Genomic DNA, 19,120 nt, shown 5'->3' with positions numbered 1-19,120 from the left:
TCTTAGCCTTTACAGTATATGCCATTTAATGTAGTGCTACAACAATCAGTCAGTACCTATGTAAATAAACTCAGAAACAAACCACTCACCACCACCACCACCCACACACACACACACCATGTCTTAAAAGGAGGAAATGGTTTGAGTTTTAAATCTTTATTGAAAAATTGGTCATGACAATAATACTTTAGCTGGTATACTTTTTACCAAAGCTGTCTGCTAGATGGAAAGGCTTGCCATCCTCTTGAAGGGACTGTAGCTTAGCTACTTTCTCTATAGGTGAAGTGGCACTTGGAAAGTATGGGGAGACTCACACTCCCAGGCCTGGAGTGTTACTTTCCTCTTCTTTTATTTTCATCAGTCCTAGGCCAGGGTGTGATCCAAAAGTACTGCAATAAAGAAAACATATTTTTATCTATAGGGCTAAATGAATGGCTGTATGTTCCTAGGATAGAAGAAGTAAGTTTTTAAGTAAGTATGTACAACGTACCAAAAGGCAGACTTATGGAAAGCTACCTGCTGGAGTGAACTTAGTGAAAAGCCTACTTCAAATCCTAGCTCTGCTGCTCAAGAGATAGATGACACATTTCAAATGCCTTATTTTTTCACTCAACTACAAAACTCTAAAATGTTTAGGTTAGTAGGCCACTAAGGCTTAAAGAAGTATAGCAATAACCAGCATTCACTGCGCACTTAATTACAAATCAAGTATAGATAGTAAAACTATCTAAAAGACACCTGTTTCTTTAATCCCAAAGAACATCTCAGTGACACAAGTATTCATTTTCCAAGCAAAGAAACAGACATAATTTGTTTAAGTCATACTGGCAAGTAACAGCTAGGTTTCAGTAATGAAAATCTGTCCTCAGAGTCCTTAGAAACTGGTGTTAGTCTTTTCATTTTCCTTAAAGACTTTGTTAGTGCCATCTGAAAAACTTTATAATATTACTTACTTAATGATGCATGACAGTGCTTACAACTGAGAGGTCATCTGATACCTGTTCACTGCCACGTTTTATGAAAATTCATGGGACTGGATTAAGAAAGCTAAAGGAGCTCTTTGATACAGCGAAGGCAGAAAATGAGCAAAAGAGAAGCTTTGCAAGTACTAGCCTTTTTTGAACAGCTCTATAGTCATATGGTTCAAAGCATGAGTAGTTGCACTTACTAGTTGTGTGCCCTTGGTAAATTGCTTAAAAAGAGGCATTACATTTGTGCTTATTAAGGATTCTAATAATTGTGACCCAAAGTCTATGTGTGTAGCACAATACTTACTTAATAAGGGTCTAGTGCCAAGCCAGTCTAGTGAGTCTCCTGGTCCTTGCCTACCTGCACCACATCAGACCTCTGGGCTTAGAATGGATAAAACATCTTGTGCACTAGTCCAGTCTGTTGAGTTTCAGGATTCTTGCCTGTTTATGCCATCCCCAACATCATTGCCTAGTCATCCCATGTCCTGGCCAAGTCCGGTGAGTATCTTGAGCTCTCACCTGCCTGCCATGTTCCTAATCCCACGGCCCCACTTTAGTCATACAGTTTATACTCTGGCTTAGCCTGGAGAGTACCCAAGACGCTGGCTTACCCAACGAGCCCAGTATACATAATAGCCATCCATCCCATCCACTCTTATTTCTTGTTTACCACCGAATTGGAATCACCCATTTGTCCAATCCACAATCAACATTGAGTACCTGAAGGACTGACTACATACAACTCTTGATACCCGATCTGAAAATAACAAAGCTTGGGCAACAACAAAACTTCCAATCAACAGAGGCAGCCTAGAATCAGACATACAACCAAAAAAGTCTACATGATCACTGCAAAACACAAATATGAAAGGCCAAGACATTATGTCCCCTTTACAACTCACCAGCTCTATAGAAATGTTCTCGAAAACTACCTAGATTAATCTCAGTATACAATTTAAAAGAACAATCATAAACACCATCAATGAATCCAAGAGGTTAAAGAATATTACAGTAAACAACTTACTGTAACTTGGGAGAATAAGAATAAATCCAAGAATGGTTGAATAAATCCATAGCTGAATGCAATGGCAAGACGGTTCAAGATCTGAAAACTGAATTTAGTAAAGAGGTAGACATAAAGAAATTGTGAGACTCAATAACCCAATTAGAAAACTTGGGAAAGCCTTACCAGTAGAATGGATCAAAAAGACAGAATATTAGGACTTGAAAATAAAGTAGAGGAATTATGGATGAGTGAGCTTAGGTGGTTAGTATCACTCATTGCTCTTGCAGAGGACCCAAGTTCAGTTTCGGTTTCCAGTACTCACATCAGGTAGCTTACAACTACCTATAACTTCTGCTCCAGAGGATCTTCTGCCTCCTTTTGACCTCTCATGCACTCAAACTCATGTGGCATATACACACACAAACTCATGTATATACATATAGAGATAAGAATTGGAACACACTAGCAAAGAAAAAATGAACACATGAAAGGTATATAAAAAAAACTGTCGGACACCATGAAAAGACAATCTAGTCATGTGTGGTGTCCATATGCCTTTAATCCCAGCAGCCAAAGTTATGTAAAGAGAACCTGTCCCAATCCCCCCCTCCAAAAAAAGGAAAAGAAAAAAGCCAAATATAAATATATTACTTAAACTATTATTTGTAGTACAGTATCTCCTAGAATATCAAAATCTTAAGATATTTTTAATTTTTGACACAGAATTTTACGTAGCTCACAGTGCCCTAAATTCCTTATGTAGCTGAGGCTGCCTCTACCTTCCAAGTGCTATGATTACAGGTATGCACTACTACGCCTAGAAACAACACAGTTTGAGCTGGCAAGATGGTTTGATGGGTAAAGGCATTTGCCAGTGAGCCTGGTGATCTAAGGACATGTATGTATAACCACACACAAAAGATAAATAAATAAATAAATAAATATAACAAAGAAAAACTTAGAATAGTTTTATAATTTTCTAACTATTCCAAAAAGGCTCTATACATACACACACCACACTATATGTTTTAGGATTTAACATTAATTTTTCTTTAAATAAAGTATTTAACCTACTTTATGTTTTGAAAAATCCCTCACAAGAGAATTTTGTTTTGAGACATGTTTTCGCAATGTACCCCTGGACTGGCTTGGAACTCATAATCCTTCTTCAGTCTTCCAAATGCTGGCATTATGTGTGTGTACCACCTTCCTAACTTAGACATATGATGTGTAAGTAGCTTGGCCACTTGTTAAAAATTTATATAATAGGAGCTCGAACCAGACCCACATAACCTATTTCAGTATTTACTAGGGTTAAAATTGAGGGCTAGAATTGCTGTCCCTCAAAACAGAAATGGCAACAGGGAAAAAAATAGGGAAGAACATACTTCTGATATATAAGGAGGCCCAGTGTTAGGACATCTTGTTCTTCTTTTGTCACATTAGGTATCTCTTCTTGCCTCTGATTTTAAGGTGGGATTAGCATACAAGTATAACAGGAATGTAATGTCTACCTTTTAGAATTGTGACAAGAACTCATGAAAATCCTTATTATGTGCCTAGACATTACTTAACTAAAGGCATTTCCTTAAAAAAAAAAAAAAAAAAAAAAAAAAAAACAGCTGAATTCCAAGGGTCAGAATCCCAAGGACAACATGTCAAGTCTTACTTTTTGGTTCCTGGCAGCAGGATGAGGCAGAGGGTGCCTGGGCTCAGGCTGTGGTAGAGCCTTTTAATCCTCTGGTTACAGTGCCAAGCTACTGTCTTTGGATGGTCCTCCTTTAGAGTCTAGGACGAAAGTCATATGTCAACATTTAGCCACCTGTTCACCTTTAGAAGAGTTAAAGCACTTTCTTGGGTTCTAAAGCCACAGGAAGCTCTGGGGGAAAATCCCTGTCTGAAACTGTAGCCCTCTATACACCTCAGGTAACTTAGAACGTTTGTGGCAGAGGAAAGCTGCTGTTGATCCATTCTAGCAGATCTTCCTAAAGGGCCCTGAGCTAGGGAGCTGTATCAATGACGAGGTTCCCTGCCTGCCTTTGCCATTAAGGGTGTCTGTGACCTTGGATGAATCACTGACCAGCTCTAATTTCTACCCTTTGTCTGCTAAGAATGAGACTACAGCAAGTTTCCCAACATTTAAGTAGCCTTCTATCACTACTCTTATACATGTGACTTCTTTATAAAGGCATTTCCTTTAAAGTGAGTGAACTGCCTTAGTCTGGCCTAATCTCAGGTCTGATGTTGTATAGTTTAACGTAAGTCCTTAACTATAGGAGTGGAAACAAAAAAAGTCTACCTATGACAGCCAAAATTTACCTTGGGAATTTTTTCATACTTTGGAAAGCCCTGAACTAGTTCACTTAAGACTTACCCAACTCTCCAGTCTCCCATCCTAGTCCCTCAAAGTTCCTTACCTTGAAAAATAATTGGATTTTGGGCAAAAGTGTTTGAGATTTGAGAGAACAAATATGGCCAGGGCTGGAGAGTGACATAAGACAGGGGCCAGGGCAGGAAAAACAAACCAACAAAGAGCCTGAGGCATGTAGTGCCCATGAGCAAGTCTTTCCTAACTGCTCCAGAAGGCCAGGGCCAGAGCCAGAAAGCCCAGCAGCTACCTTCCCCACTGACCCCAAGACACACTCTACCTGGAAGACATGCTTCTCCAAGAGAGTGGGTACTATCTGAAATCCTGAAGGCACTGCTGGTTCAGGATGTATGTCCTTAAGCCATGCCTAGAGGTGCCTGGGGGTTAGGTCATGTCTGCCTTTCAACTTCCAGTCTTTGCCTTTGAAAATTTCAAGAGCTACCTGGGCACTGTCACGAGTTTTGAACTCTGAAAGTAGGAAAATCCCAACATTTGTTACTGAGGGCCAAGAAAGCAGAACAACAGATAAACTAAGGCCTGGCTAAAGTATGGGGATAGGATAAAATTAATTAGAAGCTCCACCCTGGTCTACTCGAGGAGAACTTGTTTGGTGAGTCCCTTTAACCTCCAATTTCCTTCAAGGCTACATTTAATGGTGTAAACTTAAGAAACAGTAGTTTTTTTGCTTTCTGTTTTTAACATCTTTAGGTAGGATCATAGCTTCTATGCCAGGAAAGAGGCTGGACTGCTCCAACAGGTGTTCTTTAAAAGTCTCATCTAACACAGTGACATAGATAGTGCCTTGGTTCTCAGAATTTTGCTCTAGCTCATGCACAAGGGTATCACACTCAAGGGTGAATTCTGTCACAGGCCTGTGTATCTGACCAAGAAAAGATGATATATTAGTGGTACAAAGTCACCATTTTAACTAACCCTCTGCCAATGCTGTACATTAGTAAGTCAATATGCAGCTTCCTAAAATATAAGGAAGCCAATAAGTGCTTCACAGAACTGATTTTAGACTTAATTGATAAATATATAAAATACATATTTTCATATAAATCTATATTCTCCAGTTCCCTGCCTGCCTCCATTGTAATCTTGTTTACTTGTACAAAAAGAACTTCACAATATCACTGTCTTACCCCCTTAAAAGCTGAAGGAATGGGCAGACTCAGAATCGGCTCTCAGAACAAACTATCCAGGGATAAGGATACTTGATAAGGAACACAATGAAGACCCTAGTCTGGCCCAGGCTGGATTTTATAAAACTGAAAATTACTGAGTCTTCCCTAAGGGTATTTATTACAATGTCCCATGCCTGGGCATCTCCAGGATGTCCCTGCATATGGGCTATGGTAAGCCTTGCTTAGGGGAAGGAAGCTGCTTTCTGCTTTGGCCACCTTACCTTGATGTTTCTAGTTTTAATTCTTGTCATATCTTCTTTCATGTTAATGCTATTGCTTCAGATGTCAACCTTAGTCATTTATCTATGGATGATATAATGATGGTATGACCATAAAGATGGGATATTTATTTAAGTCCTTTGAATTATATACATTTTAAGATTACATATAAGTATTTAAATAATTAAAAATGTTTTCCTTTTATTGAAATAGTTTTAAAATCATTAAAATCCTTAAGAGTATTTTTATAAATAAAAATCCATTACATACATTTACTCCAATAGACTAGAGAATTTAAAAAAGAAAAGCAGGCCAGCAGAACTTTTTACACTACTCAATGCCCCTTACAATACACTAAATAAATTTCTCTTCAAAAATAGAAAATGAAAATTAAAGCTAAGTATAGTGTATGCTGGCATACACCTGTAATGCCAGCCACTCAAAAGCTGAGTTAGGAAGACTGCATATCTTAAAAACAATACACGCTCCACAATGAGATCCTTTCTAAAACTAAAATAAAAAGGGTTAAAAATGTAGCTCAATGGTAGCTTGTCTAACATGCCTAAGGCTCTAGGTTTAACACACACACACACACACACCATACATTCCTTACCCTCAAAACCATTTATAAAAATCTATCATCCTTAATTGTATCCTAGCTAGTGGCCTGTAGTTAAAACCTATAGAACTTCAAGGCCAACCTGGTCTACAAAGTTTCGGGGCAGCCAGGGTTACACAAACAAAACACCTATATAACTTCCTAAGAAAGGGAAGTTACAGTTCTGTAATTTGTGTGTGTGTGTGTGTGTGTCCTGACTGACATGTAGAAATCAGTGGACACCTTATGGAAACTGGTCCTCCCCTCCACCAATGTTAGTCCTGGAAATTAAATTTAGATCATCAATTTTGGTAGCAAGTGTCTTTATCTACTGAAGCATTTTACCAGGTAGCTTCACTACTTTTTTTTTTTTTTTTTTTAAAGAGAATCATTTTATTTTTCAAATGTATTCTTTTTAGTTATGTGTATGTACATTTGTGTGTGGGTATATGCATATGCCTACAGAGGCCAATGGGGTCTGATTCCCCTGGCTGTGAGTTGCGTGATGCGGTTGCTGGGAGTTTGAACTCAGGTCCTCCAGAGGAGAAGTATATGCTCTTAACCACTGAGCCATCCCTCCAAGAAACCCCTAGCATCCCCCATCCAACTATTCTTTTTTAAAGGATATTTTTATCATTTGAAGGTGAGGTTAGCACAAAGGCTATATTCAATCAGCAGGGATTTTGTTGTTTTTGTTTTTTGAAACAGGTTCTCTCTTTGTAACCCTGGCTTTCCTGGAACTCTCTGTGAAGACCACAATGGCCTCAAACTCACAGAGATCTTTCTGCCTCTGCCTCCTGGAGTTCTGAGATAAAAGGCATGTACTACTACACCTGTCTTCAGCAGACATATTTTTGTCTGGCCTACATGATATATATCTCTTTAAGCAAAACAAAACAAAAACAAAAACAAAACAAAATAAAAATTATAAGTACACAAAAATATAAGATCTGGAAAAAATAATTATACATGGTTCAGCTACTTATTCTAGCCAGACATGGTGGTTCACGCCTTTAGTTCAGAGTTCCAGGACTCTGGAAGGCAGAGGCAGGAGGAACTCTGTGATTCCTAGGACAACCTGGTCTCCAGAAAGTTCCAGGGCAGCCAGAGCTACATAAAGACTCTGTTTCGAAAAACAAAAAACAGAATACAACAAAGAGTATCTATTTAAGGATGTCTTCTGCAACATTATTTATAATAGGAAAAAATTAAAAACACAAATGTCCTCAATAATAGGTATACAGCAGTATACCTATACAGTAGATTCTTTGCATACCTTAAAAATAAGAAAAATAAACTATGCAATAACACAGAAGGTACATTTTAAATTAAATTAAAAAAATAAAGTTGTAACAAGGGTCTGGGGCAATGGCTCAATGGATAAAGTGCTTGCTTAATGATCCGAGTTCAGATCCCCAGCACCTACATGCATATGTCTCTCCGATCCCAGTGCTAGCAGTAGAGACAGGATGACCAAATCAGTGAGCTCCAGATTCAATGAGATATCCTGTCTCAAAAAATAAGCTACAAAAGGATAAGATATTTAATGATGGCCTCTGACCTTGTCACTGACTATACATGCATAGGCATATGCACCCACTCCCACCCACCCACACCTGAACACATACACTAAACACATACATAAGACAAAGTAAAGTTGCAAAACAGTATACTCAATCTTATTCCTAGTTTTCTAAAACATGTTTTTCAAATGTTAACATATATAGAAGTAATTTGGAGAAATGGGTATGAATTTAATCAAGAGTGCATTACTTTCCTTAATGAAGAGAGGTCCTAAGTTATCCAAGAGTTCAGCAGAACCCATCTACTTACTCTTTTCTTCATCTCCTCAGCAACGATAGGTGAAAAGGGCTTAAAAGAGAACTGTACGATGTTGAAGGGGAACAAAGGGACTTCCACTCTGGCTTGCTCAAGCACCTGAAGAGAACAGACAGAATGAGTTAGAACCCAGTACTCATTCAACTTCCTCCAGGAGCCACAAAAAAACATAAACAGTTGCCTTCTTATATCCCAAAGTAGTACACAGCTGACTTCCAGGTCTAGAGAAAAATGGTAACAGTATACAGTCTCCTGGAAAAGCCACTAAATCACCATTTCTTGGCCTTTAGGCTAAGACCCAGCATAGCATCTGTTCTTTTCAGTCGAATATACTATGTCTTCTGTCTAAGAATAATATATGCAGTGAATTTCTGAAGCAGGGAGATAGAAGGGGAACTTGATACATCTACTTCATAATCAACCTGGTACTGTAGAACCTCAGGAACAATATACCTTTCTAGGAATATAAGACTTGTTTTCTTTCTAAAAGCAGCTTGCAACAGGCCTGGGGCCACAGGCTTACAAGTACAACCACAGAGAAGCTGAGGATAGCAAATTCAAAAACAGGCTATGGGTTGAATTCAAGGCTAGGCTGGGCAACTTAGTGAGACTCTGTATCAAAATAAAAAGAGCTGGGGATATAACATAGTGGAACAGCTCTTATCATACACAAGAACTTGGGTTTAACCCTCTAGTATCACATAAAAGCCATAAAGGTAACATAACACGCATGACCCATATTTTAAATATTAGTAAGAGAGTGATTACCACACTCAAATCACCTGTGAGAAATAAATTCCAACAGAGGCCCTCATCATTACACACAGCTTCAAGTCAATAAAGAAAATTTAAAAAAAAAAAAAAAAGGAGGCTTAAGAGAGTCATTAGTGGTGGGGGTGTGTAGTGGGGAGGAGAATCAATGTGCCTTAAAGAATTAGAAGAAGTATAAGCAGAAGTACCCCTAGAAAGAAGTCCAACTAAATGCAAATAATGCCATGCCTTTGATACTGCATAACACCTGGCTACAAGCCTAGCAACTAGAAAGCAACATGAAATGTATAGAAAAAGGGTGGTGTCCTTTGTAGATGGGGCAAAGATGAAAATAAAAAGGTAAAGTGAAGCTCTTGCAGAGGGAGATGGCAAATGCCAGTTTTCCCTAACAATATTATAAATTCCTCTCTTCTTCCTAACACCATAAAACCAGTCTCAAACAAATAAACACCCCTCCAGCTCTTGAGAGGTAAGACATGCTAGTGAGGGGAAATGACAGTGCAGTATTTTGTGTGTCCATCTCTCTCCTTCTGAATTAACAGAGGCTTAATGGGAGCATAACTTCTCACTCCAGAGAGTCTCTCTTGGAATGCAAACAGAGTGGACTGTGTACCCAATATTCTAGAAAACCTGGAGGCTGCCTGAAAAACTGTTTCTTCTCATCTGACTTGAACTCATTAAAAACAGATTACTATGACATATTAGAGATGCTGGAAGATGCTGGAAGGTATAAAACATTATGGGCTACAAAAAAAGAGGCAGCACAAACTGCCAAGAAAATTGAGACAGTTAGAAATGCAAAATTCCAGGCAACACAAATCTTGAAGGAGCAAGAGATGCTTCATGAAGCAGTCCATAAAACCAGAACTGGTTATCTCTCTTTCTCCCTCCCTCCCTCCCTTTTTCTTTTTGTGTATGTATGTGTGTATGCATGTTTTCATGTTATGGTGCATGTGTGTGCAGTTACATGTGCATATTGGTATGGAAGCCTGAGGTTGATATTAGTCACTTTGAGGCAAGGTAGTTCACTGAACCTGGAGCTCTCTGTTTCATCTAGTCTGGCAAGCCAGCATGCTCCAGGTATCTTTATCTCTACCTTTCCCTATCCCCCCCACTAGGCCTATCTGACTTTTACATGGTGTTTCTGTCATCTTTAATCATCAATTTGACATAAGATATCGTCATGAGAGGAGGGTATGTCTGGGGAATTGTCTTGTTAATTCATGTAGGAGGGCCCAGCACACTGTGGGTGACACCATCCCTTGGGCTAGAAGTCCTAGGATATATAACTAAATATGAACTAGAGAACACCAGCAAGAAGCATTCCTTCAGGGTTTCTACTTCAAGTTTCTGCCCTGACTTTCCTCAATAAAACAGAGAGGAAAAGACTTGGAGAACATTAACAGTCTATGGGACTCTTGGCATCCTAAAGTGAAGATAGTAGAAGTCCTCAAACAAAAGTAGAGAAGTTAAAAAATTTTTTCCCCTAATTTTATAAAAATGATAAACTCAGTGTATTGGTTGGGTTTTGTTTATTTGTTTCGTTTTTGTCAACTTAGTACAAGCTGGAGTCATTTGGGAAGAGGAAGCCTTAGTTGAGGAATTACCTCTGTCAAACTGACCTATGGGCAGGTCTGTGAGGCACCTCCTTGATTGGTGATGAATGATGGAGAGTCTAGCCCCTTGAAGCACTGCCATTATTGGGCAGTGGTCAAGCTGAGGAAGCCATGAGGAGTAAACCAGCAAGCAGTGCTCCTTCATGGCCTCTGCTTTACTTCCTGCCTCCAGGTTCCCTAATTTATTTCAATGATGGACTTTAACACAGAAGCATAAGACCAAATAAATCCTTTGCTCCTTAAGTTGGTTTGGGTCATGGTATTTATCACAGCAACAGAAAGAAAACTAAGATACTAAGGTATGAAATCTCATGGAATCTAAAAGACATAACAGAATCTATAAAGTACTAGAGTAAAACAAATGTAAATCAAAATATCTTCCAAATTTGAAAGTTAAAGAAAAAGACTGTTAAGTATATAAAAGCTGTTTAGAATTTCATACCTATAGACTCTTTACTGCCCAGATTAAAATTTGGATTTATATGAAGGAATAAATCCCACTAAATGTGATAATCACATGGTAAATATACATATTATATCTTCTTACTAAAATCTATTTTTATGGTATTTTTGTTTTGTTTTTTTGAGGCAGGGTTTCTCTGTGGCTTCAGAGGCTGTCCTGGAACTAGCTCTTGTAGACCAGGCTGGTCTCAAACACACAGAGATCTGCCTGCCTCTGCCTCCCGAGCGCTGGTATTAAAGTTGTGAGCCACCATTGCCTGGCTTATGTTTTTTTTTTTTTTTTTTTAATGTGCGTAAGTATTTATCTGCATGTATGTATGTATACCACATTATGTTCCTAGTGCTGGTAGAGGTCAAAAGAAGGTCTCAGATCCCCTGGAACTGGACTTACATGTGGTTATAAACTGAAACAGGGTCCTTTGTAAAAGCAGCCAAGTCTGCTTATACACTGAACCATTTACTGTTCCAGCCCCTAAAATCTCTTCAAATAACCCCACAGCCAAAGCAAACTTAGTAACAATATAGAGTAGCTTCTATAATATACATAGAAATAAGATATGATAACAACAATGTACTATGATTGAGAGGAAAGAAATGCAAGTATATGGTTGTAAGGTTCATACACATGAAAAGGTGTGCTATTAAATAAAGGTAAATTGCAATAAGTAACTATTAATGTCAGTATACTATAAATCCCAACACAACCACTAAAATATACAACTTAGAATTACCTTTTCCTGGGCTCATCACTATTGTGGGTCCTAGTCTTTACAGCTGATAAGATTTTTCTGTTGGTGTACTAATGGTATTTTTATCTTGAGGGTAATTAATAGATGTCTAACTGGACTTACAGCCCATTCAGTAGGAGACAATTCACATCTGCTACTACAATCCTAGCCAATTGCCCATGGCTAGTGAGGTCATGAATCCTAGAGGAGAACCTATTACTGCCACGTTCTTAAACTAGTATAATCTCTAACTTCCTACTAAACACTTACTCTCTTTACCCCAGGTAAGTGCATCTGCTTCCTGTGGCACATGGAGGCTACTACAGAAATCTACAACTGGTCACATGCAGAGAAAAACTGACTGTGGGGTCCCAGCCCCAGTTTATACATCTGCGTCACAACCCTTATATCCAAGGTTCAAGAAACATTTCAGAAGAGGGGACAGAAAAACTGTAAGAACCAATGATCAGGATGCCTGTTGCAGGACAATATCTTCTAAACATGATCAAAAAGCTCTGTCTACAAACTCTCAACAATATGCTTGCCTAAATAGTATCTGCATGTTGACAACACCAGCTGACATTCCAGCCTGGTTGGAGGAAATATGGGAGAAGCAGAATCAGTCTTCTTCAAGGATGAGCTCCCTGATAGGTTATCCAATCCCAACTGGTCAAGCCCTAAACAACAAATAGAAGGGAGATTCACATAGATGCGCACACACACTTAAGTGTGTGTGTGTGTGTGTGTGTGTGTGTATATCAATAATATTAAGTAAGGTTTTTAATTTGATGAGGGAGTTGGAGGAAGTAGAGGGAAGGATGGGAATGTAGTACTTACACATTAGTTATCTTAAAGATTTTTAAATTAACAAAACCAACTGTGGGGCTAAAATGGTGGCTTAGTTTTTAAGAGCACTGGCTGTTTCTCTACTAGGTTTGATTCCTAGGCCCCACATGAGAACCCACAACTGCCTGTAACTTGGAATCTGATACCTTTTTCTGGGCTCCTTAGGCATTAGGCATGGGTACAGAAATACACACATAGGCAAAATACCTATGTACATACCAAAAATAAAAATTATACCTAATAAATTGTCAAATAAAAGAATATTTCAGGAGCTCAGGAGGGTAAACAGCTTGCTGAGCAAGCACAAGGACTTGAGTTTGGCCCCACATAAATAAAAGCCAGAAATGGCAGAATACTTATAATCCCAGTGCTGGGTGAGTAGGGAAGACAAATTAATACTGGGGCTCATATTACATACACAGAACAATGACAGATAAAATATAAAAAGATACAATCAGGCTGCAAAACAATTATCTCCATACACCAGAAACAGATGTTCTAAGTGGCGTGCAGACACTGACAGCTGGCAACTCTGCTCCTATGAACTAATTGACTTAACAGTGCTCCATGAAAGATTTGAGACAGAAGCCAGACTTGCTCATTTTAGCCAGTGTTATTGGTATAAAATTCTTGGCACTTCCATACAAAAGGTTACATCTTCCTCTTTTGTGAAAACATACTACAAAGGTACAATAGGTCATTCATCTTTTTAATTTGTAGAGTACCTAATAATTTGACAGTTTCTAGAAGAAGAAAGTTCATCTATATCCCAGGTCAAGAAAAAGAGTTTCTGACCCATTGAATCCAGGCATTCTAAAACACAGTAAAGAAGTACAAGAGATTAAAATGAGAATAGTTATTTTTAGATTATGATCTCCTAGTTAATTTTTGTGCCTATAATACTGTCCAATATCATAGTCACTAGCAACATTTAGTTATATAAATTTAATTAAGATTAAATTAAATTCCCAGTTAATCAACTGCATTAGTCCTATGTGATTAGTGGTTTCCATTCTCTCCAGAATATTTTCATCATGGTAGAAAATCAAATTAGTGTTACCCTAACAGGAGGGATAATAAACAATAAATATACCTAAAGCTATCAAGATTTAAGCCACATTTTAAGGATCTGACATATTCATTATGGTCTGAAACCAAACCCTTTCTGAGTGTATGTGTGTGCGTGTGTGTATGTGTGTGTGTATGTGTGTGTGCATGCGTGTGTGTGTGTGTGTGTGTATGTTTCTCCAATCTGCATTAAAGAACAACTCTAGCATTCTCTTCTCTGCCCCCCCCGCCCCCCCACCCCATCCCCCTCATAAGGTCTCTCAGCATAGCCCTGGCTGTCCTGGAATTCTTTCTGTTGACCAGGCTAGCCTTGAATTCAGAAAGACACTAAAGGCCCTATTATCTCTTCTAATAAATCTTAGTTTAACTATTACCATGTTCTTTCTTTTTTAAACAATAACAACAAAAACACATCATTTTAGACATTGGTCATAGTCAAAAACTAGGAAATGCATTCTTTATTTTCCTTTGCTCTTATCTGAAATGAAAAATATCACCTCATACTTGGGCACTCAGGTCCTCCCTTGTCTCCTGGTTCTTGACCAGCTGCTTTCAGTTCTTCATGATTAGCTAATGTCTCCAGATTGAGCTCTGCAATCTGTAAGAAGATAAAGTTGTAAAAAATCATTTTAAGGTTTTGTACAGAATTTGAGGTGATATTCTCTGCCACTGCCTCAGGCACAAGCTGGCTTCAGTAGTATCAGATGGTTTATGACTGCTTAGCCAAGAACAGCAATCTGTTACTGGCTACTACTAATGTTATATGAACATGGTTTAAAAGAGCCAAGGGAGGCTGAGTGAAATGTAATGGCAATTTTGGCTCATCATTCCTTACTCAGTCCCTTAAAATGTATTTCTCTGAAAATGTAACTTTTAGAAATGAAAAAAAAAAAAAATTACCTTTACTGCAACATGAAAAAAGTCAGTACATCAATATAGAACTGTCAAAAGTCTAATTGATATTTTTTTCTTCTTCATAAAGTGGGAGTCTATTTGGGAAGTGAGGTACAATTTTTAAAAAAATAACCTATTTTGGGGGTTCACAGATGGTTCAGTGGTTAAGAGCACTTGTTGCTCTAACAAGAACTTGGGTTCAGTTTCTTGCACCCACATGGTGGCTCATAACCATCTTTAACTGCACTTCTAGGGAATCCCCTCTCCTCTTCTGGTCTACACCAGTACCAGGCATGCACAGAGTGCATAGACATTCACACAGGCAAAAACATTCACACACATAAAATAAATAAATCTAAATGACAAAACAAACCACAAACCTATTTAGAGTCTCCCTGTGTCTTACCATTCCCAGAGTAGCCACTGCTGAGCTCCTCCATGAGAACATGCTTATTAGTAAAGTCTGTTAAAAAAAAATCATAACCAGCCCATTCTCCATAGAGGGGACAGATTTTGATGATCCTCCATGGAAGGCCTCACCCTCCCTGGGGAGCAGAAGGGTGATATGTGGGGGGGCAGGGGAGGATGGGAGGGAGAGGGAACTGGGATTATATGTAAAATAAAATTGTTTCTATTTAAAAATAAAAAGGGATCATAACCATTCATGAAGAAGGTGAAATTCAGTAAGGTGCCTCAGGAGGAGCTGGCATATTGAGAGGCAGAGGCAGCTTCACCATGACAAGTAGGCAGGTCATGGATCAATGGCTTCAGGAAAAACTTAGCCTGATTTCAATTGTAGAAGCAAAGTGATGACAATACTGGGCAGCAGGGAAGAGTTGGCAAAGACTGAACCTATATTTTGTAAACCCATCAGCATAGGTCAGTGCTTCAGCAACCCAGACAGCTCCAATGGGGGAAAGGGAACTACAACTCAAGAACTCTACAACACTCATCACTCCCCTACCATTGCTGCACAGGGCAGAACGTGGAACCCAACGCAGCAGCAGACCCCAGGCTCTAGACAGTGGAGAAAGCAGCAGTGGTGCAGTGAGTCTGGGCTGAGAGACTCTCAGTAACCTCCACCTTGAACAGAGCATTAAGGAATCTCACAGTCTCCTCAGAGACAACTACAACTACAAGCAGCCCACTGGACACTGGAAGGATTGTACAGGGGTGGGACCATAATTCACAACTCCAAAGTTGAAAGAACACAGAGATATTAATAGAATTTGCAATTCTACTTGTGAAGTATTACCTACAGACAGAACCAGCACCTATAATTCAATCATCTAAAGAAAGATCTAGAGGGGAGTACAGAACTACCAGAGGTAGCATGGGTTTCTAGAAGCAAAAAAAAAAAAAAAAAAGTGAGAGAACTCAAAACTGAAACCCTGGTCATCAGTTTTCATATTCTGTATCCCCATCCAACTCCCTCCTTCACGTTGATTCCATCCTCACATAGATTCCATCTATGAGTGTCTAGCCCACTCATAGATATATCAACACTAAAAGTTTCCTTTCAAAAATTTTTACTCATATGCAAGTATCTATACATTTAAATATCTTCTTGGTTGTTTATGAAAACTTAAATATGCATATACTTATGTCAATATACTTAATGGATCTAATCTACTATATCAATATCTACATATAGAACCCACTCAGCAACTCTGCTTTATTCTAAGTAATATCTTGGGGTTTTCCACATTAGCATACACAGATCCTTTGAATAATATCACAACCATAATTTAATCAGTCCCCTACAATTTTTCTTCTGTTCATTTTGAACCATGTCATAATGGACATGTATTTATGTGCTTCAAAATTACAAGATATATTCAATGTAAATATGCTACATTTTGTAATTCCGTAGTACTAAGGACTGAACCTAGGGCCTTAAGCATGATATGCAAATGTTATATCACTAACTTCCTTTAAAAATTACATTTGTTTATGTGTGTGGGTGTGTACAATGTGTATGTGTGTTTGGTTGGGGTATAGGCAAAGGACTTATGGGAGTCAGTTATCCCAGGGATGGAACACAGGTCATAAGGTTAGGCAACAAACACCTTTACCTATTCAGTCATCTTGCCATCCAAATACATAACTTTTCATATTTAGACAGGGTTTCACTAAGTTCCTCAAGATATTGTTAACTTCACTCTCTAGACCAGGAGAACCTTGAACTTGAGAATCTCCTACTTATGCCTTCAAAATAGCTAGGATTACATGCCTACACTGTAAAGTCTAATTGTATCCCCTTAACTTCTTCAATTCATTAGAACTGGAGTGAGTAATGTTTATAAATTAAGAGAGGCAACAGAGACTGAACTGGATAATGCATATTAATTTATGTACAATATATAAAGACAACATTATAACATGTGTAAACCTACCCCAAAATAAGTTTGGCTAAGAATTGTAGCTTAAATCTTCTGCCCTGCTTTCTGGTATAAAGCAATGAATTATCAATAACATATGGATTTATCATCTGAGGAGGAAAAAATAATGAATAAATAGCATCTTATGCTAAAAGGAAAAAAACAGGGAAAAAGGTTGGGAGTAAAGAGCCTAAGTCTTTACATCTTAGATAAATAGAATATGTTTCTGTATTAGATAATAAAGTCTTAAAGATGATACACACTTTTAATACTCTGAGATCCAAGTCTAGGGAATGGCCCACTAACAGCATCAGGAGGAAGCAGTTTTCTTAACAGCTGCTGTACATCTTTGAGTTTGGTTGTCACCGGGTTAAGAATCTTCGTGATTCCTGAAAAACTTTCAATAAAGACAGAGAAATAGACTAAAATACCAGCTTTTCTCCAAGGGAACACTTTGAAAAATTATACTTACCATATACCTATTATAGAAAAAGCTGAAGATCCAAATAAGCAGAGAAGTTTAAAAGAATCAATCATTAACTGTTGAGGAAAACATGGGCAGTACTCTACATGATGTAGACATAGGAAAGGACTTCTTGACTAGGGCTCCATTTGCCCAAGAATTAAGGCTAAAAGCTGACAAACAAAACTTCATAAAACTAAAAGGCTTCTGCAGAGCCAGAGAAACAATCAGCTGGGTAAAGAGGAAGCCCATAGAATAAAAGAGAATCTTTGCCAGCTATATATCTGGAAAATGCTTAATATCGGGACTATACAAAGAACTCAAAAAAGAGTGAAAAAAAAAAAAAAAAAAAAAAAAACAACAACAACAAATCATTACCTATTTTAAAAAAAAAATGGGCCTGGGATCTGAAAAGAGAGTTCTCAAAAGAAGTAAAAACAATGGCAAAGAAACTCTTAGAGAATGTTCATCCACACTAGCAATTAGGAAACACAAATCAAAATAAGTTTAAGATTTAATCTTACCCCAGTCAGAGTAGCAACTATCAACAATGGATAACACATACTGGAGGCAGTGTGGAGAAAGGGAACCCTCATTCATTGTGGTTGGGATTTCAAACTACTACAGCCACTATTGGAAACCAGTGTGGAGAATCATCAAAATGCTAAAAATAAATCTACCATATGACCCAGCTATACCATTCCTTGGAATCAACTTAAAATTAACATCCTACCCCACTGATACTTACTCAGCCATGTTCACTGCTAATATATTCACAATATTTAGAAAATGGAAACAACCTAAATGCCCTACTACTGACAAATGGATAACAAAAATGTGGTACACATACATTATGGAATACTATTGAGCTGTAAAGAAAAACAAAATCATGAATTCTGCAGCTAAGTGGATGGGCCTAGAAAAGATCATATTGCTCCTAGCTCCAAATTTTCAGATGTGAGTGCATAGCCTGTAGTAATTACAGACACCAGCAGAGTAAAACGGGACCATTGCTGGCATAGAGAGGTTGGGGAGCAAAGGGGAATAGTATGGTAATCTAATTAAGGTAATAAAAGGCAGGGGGGCTCCTTAGAGAAGGAGAAGGGGGTAAATAGTGAAGAGGATGGAAAGAGGGTAAAGAGAAGTGGTACAATACAAGTGATCTGATGGGGGAATGGGAAAAGGGAGGGCTCCTTAGTGAGGGGAGGGAAAGTAAATTCAGAAGCAGGTGGGAAGTAGGTAAAATACCAATATGGACAGCTGAAAAGGCCACAAGGAACCATCCTATTAATTATTTACCTAACAAACAAACAAACAAACCTATAATGCAAATAATTCAGTGTATAAATATAACTTTTCTCATTTGGGCTGAAGGTGCTCTCTCCAAGAGCCAAAGACCACCTAAACAAAACCCCAATGTCAGACATGAGAAGCCTTCTTTCAAGTTGTTAGCCAAGGCTATCTAAGAGATGACTCCCATAGCATACAGCTTATTGCTGTTGCCCTTGGCTACCCCTGAGATAGAAGCTAAGTCATTATGGCTGAAGACACCATGCACTTCAGAAACAGGGCTCAGAAGCCCTTGAGCTGGAATTGACCTGAATACCCCATCCCTGAGGACGCTTTCATGGTACCAGAAGACACATGCAACCGTCCAAAGGAGAGGCTACCAGAAGTCCTACAGAACTATGAGGCATGTGGAC

The 19,120-nt window shown here is 38.4% G+C and overlaps 1 protein-coding gene and 1 non-coding gene across 2 annotated transcripts in view; one reads left to right on the top strand and one right to left on the bottom strand.

The window, feature by feature from the left end:
• Positions 1-183: 183 nt before the first annotated feature.
• Positions 184-19,120, bottom strand: part of Rexo5 (RNA exonuclease 5) — a 39,680-nt gene continuing 20,743 nt past the window's right edge. The window contains 11 exon segments of the mRNA XM_051192001.1: positions 184-389; positions 3,647-3,765; positions 4,626-4,813; positions 5,009-5,258; positions 8,156-8,287; positions 13,303-13,433; positions 14,178-14,368; positions 16,003-16,008; positions 16,970-17,064; positions 17,218-17,260; positions 17,262-17,351. Coding sequence (XP_051047958.1) covers positions 311-389; positions 3,647-3,765; positions 4,626-4,813; positions 5,009-5,258; positions 8,156-8,287; positions 13,303-13,433; positions 14,178-14,368; positions 16,003-16,008; positions 16,970-17,064; positions 17,218-17,260; positions 17,262-17,351 — 1,324 coding nt within the window. The 3' untranslated portion in view covers positions 184-310.
• Positions 8,460-8,646, top strand: LOC127228982 (U2 spliceosomal RNA). Its single transcript, XR_007835076.1, has one exon. It is a non-coding gene; the product is annotated as a U2 spliceosomal RNA (small nuclear RNA).

Source organism: Phodopus roborovskii, unplaced genomic scaffold (assembly GCF_943737965.1).
Source record: "Phodopus roborovskii unplaced genomic scaffold, PHOROB, whole genome shotgun sequence".
Taxonomy (NCBI): domain Eukaryota; kingdom Metazoa; phylum Chordata; class Mammalia; order Rodentia; family Cricetidae; genus Phodopus; species Phodopus roborovskii.
Note: the sequence above shows the minus strand (reverse complement) of the source record. Positions and strands in the feature narration are given on the sequence as shown.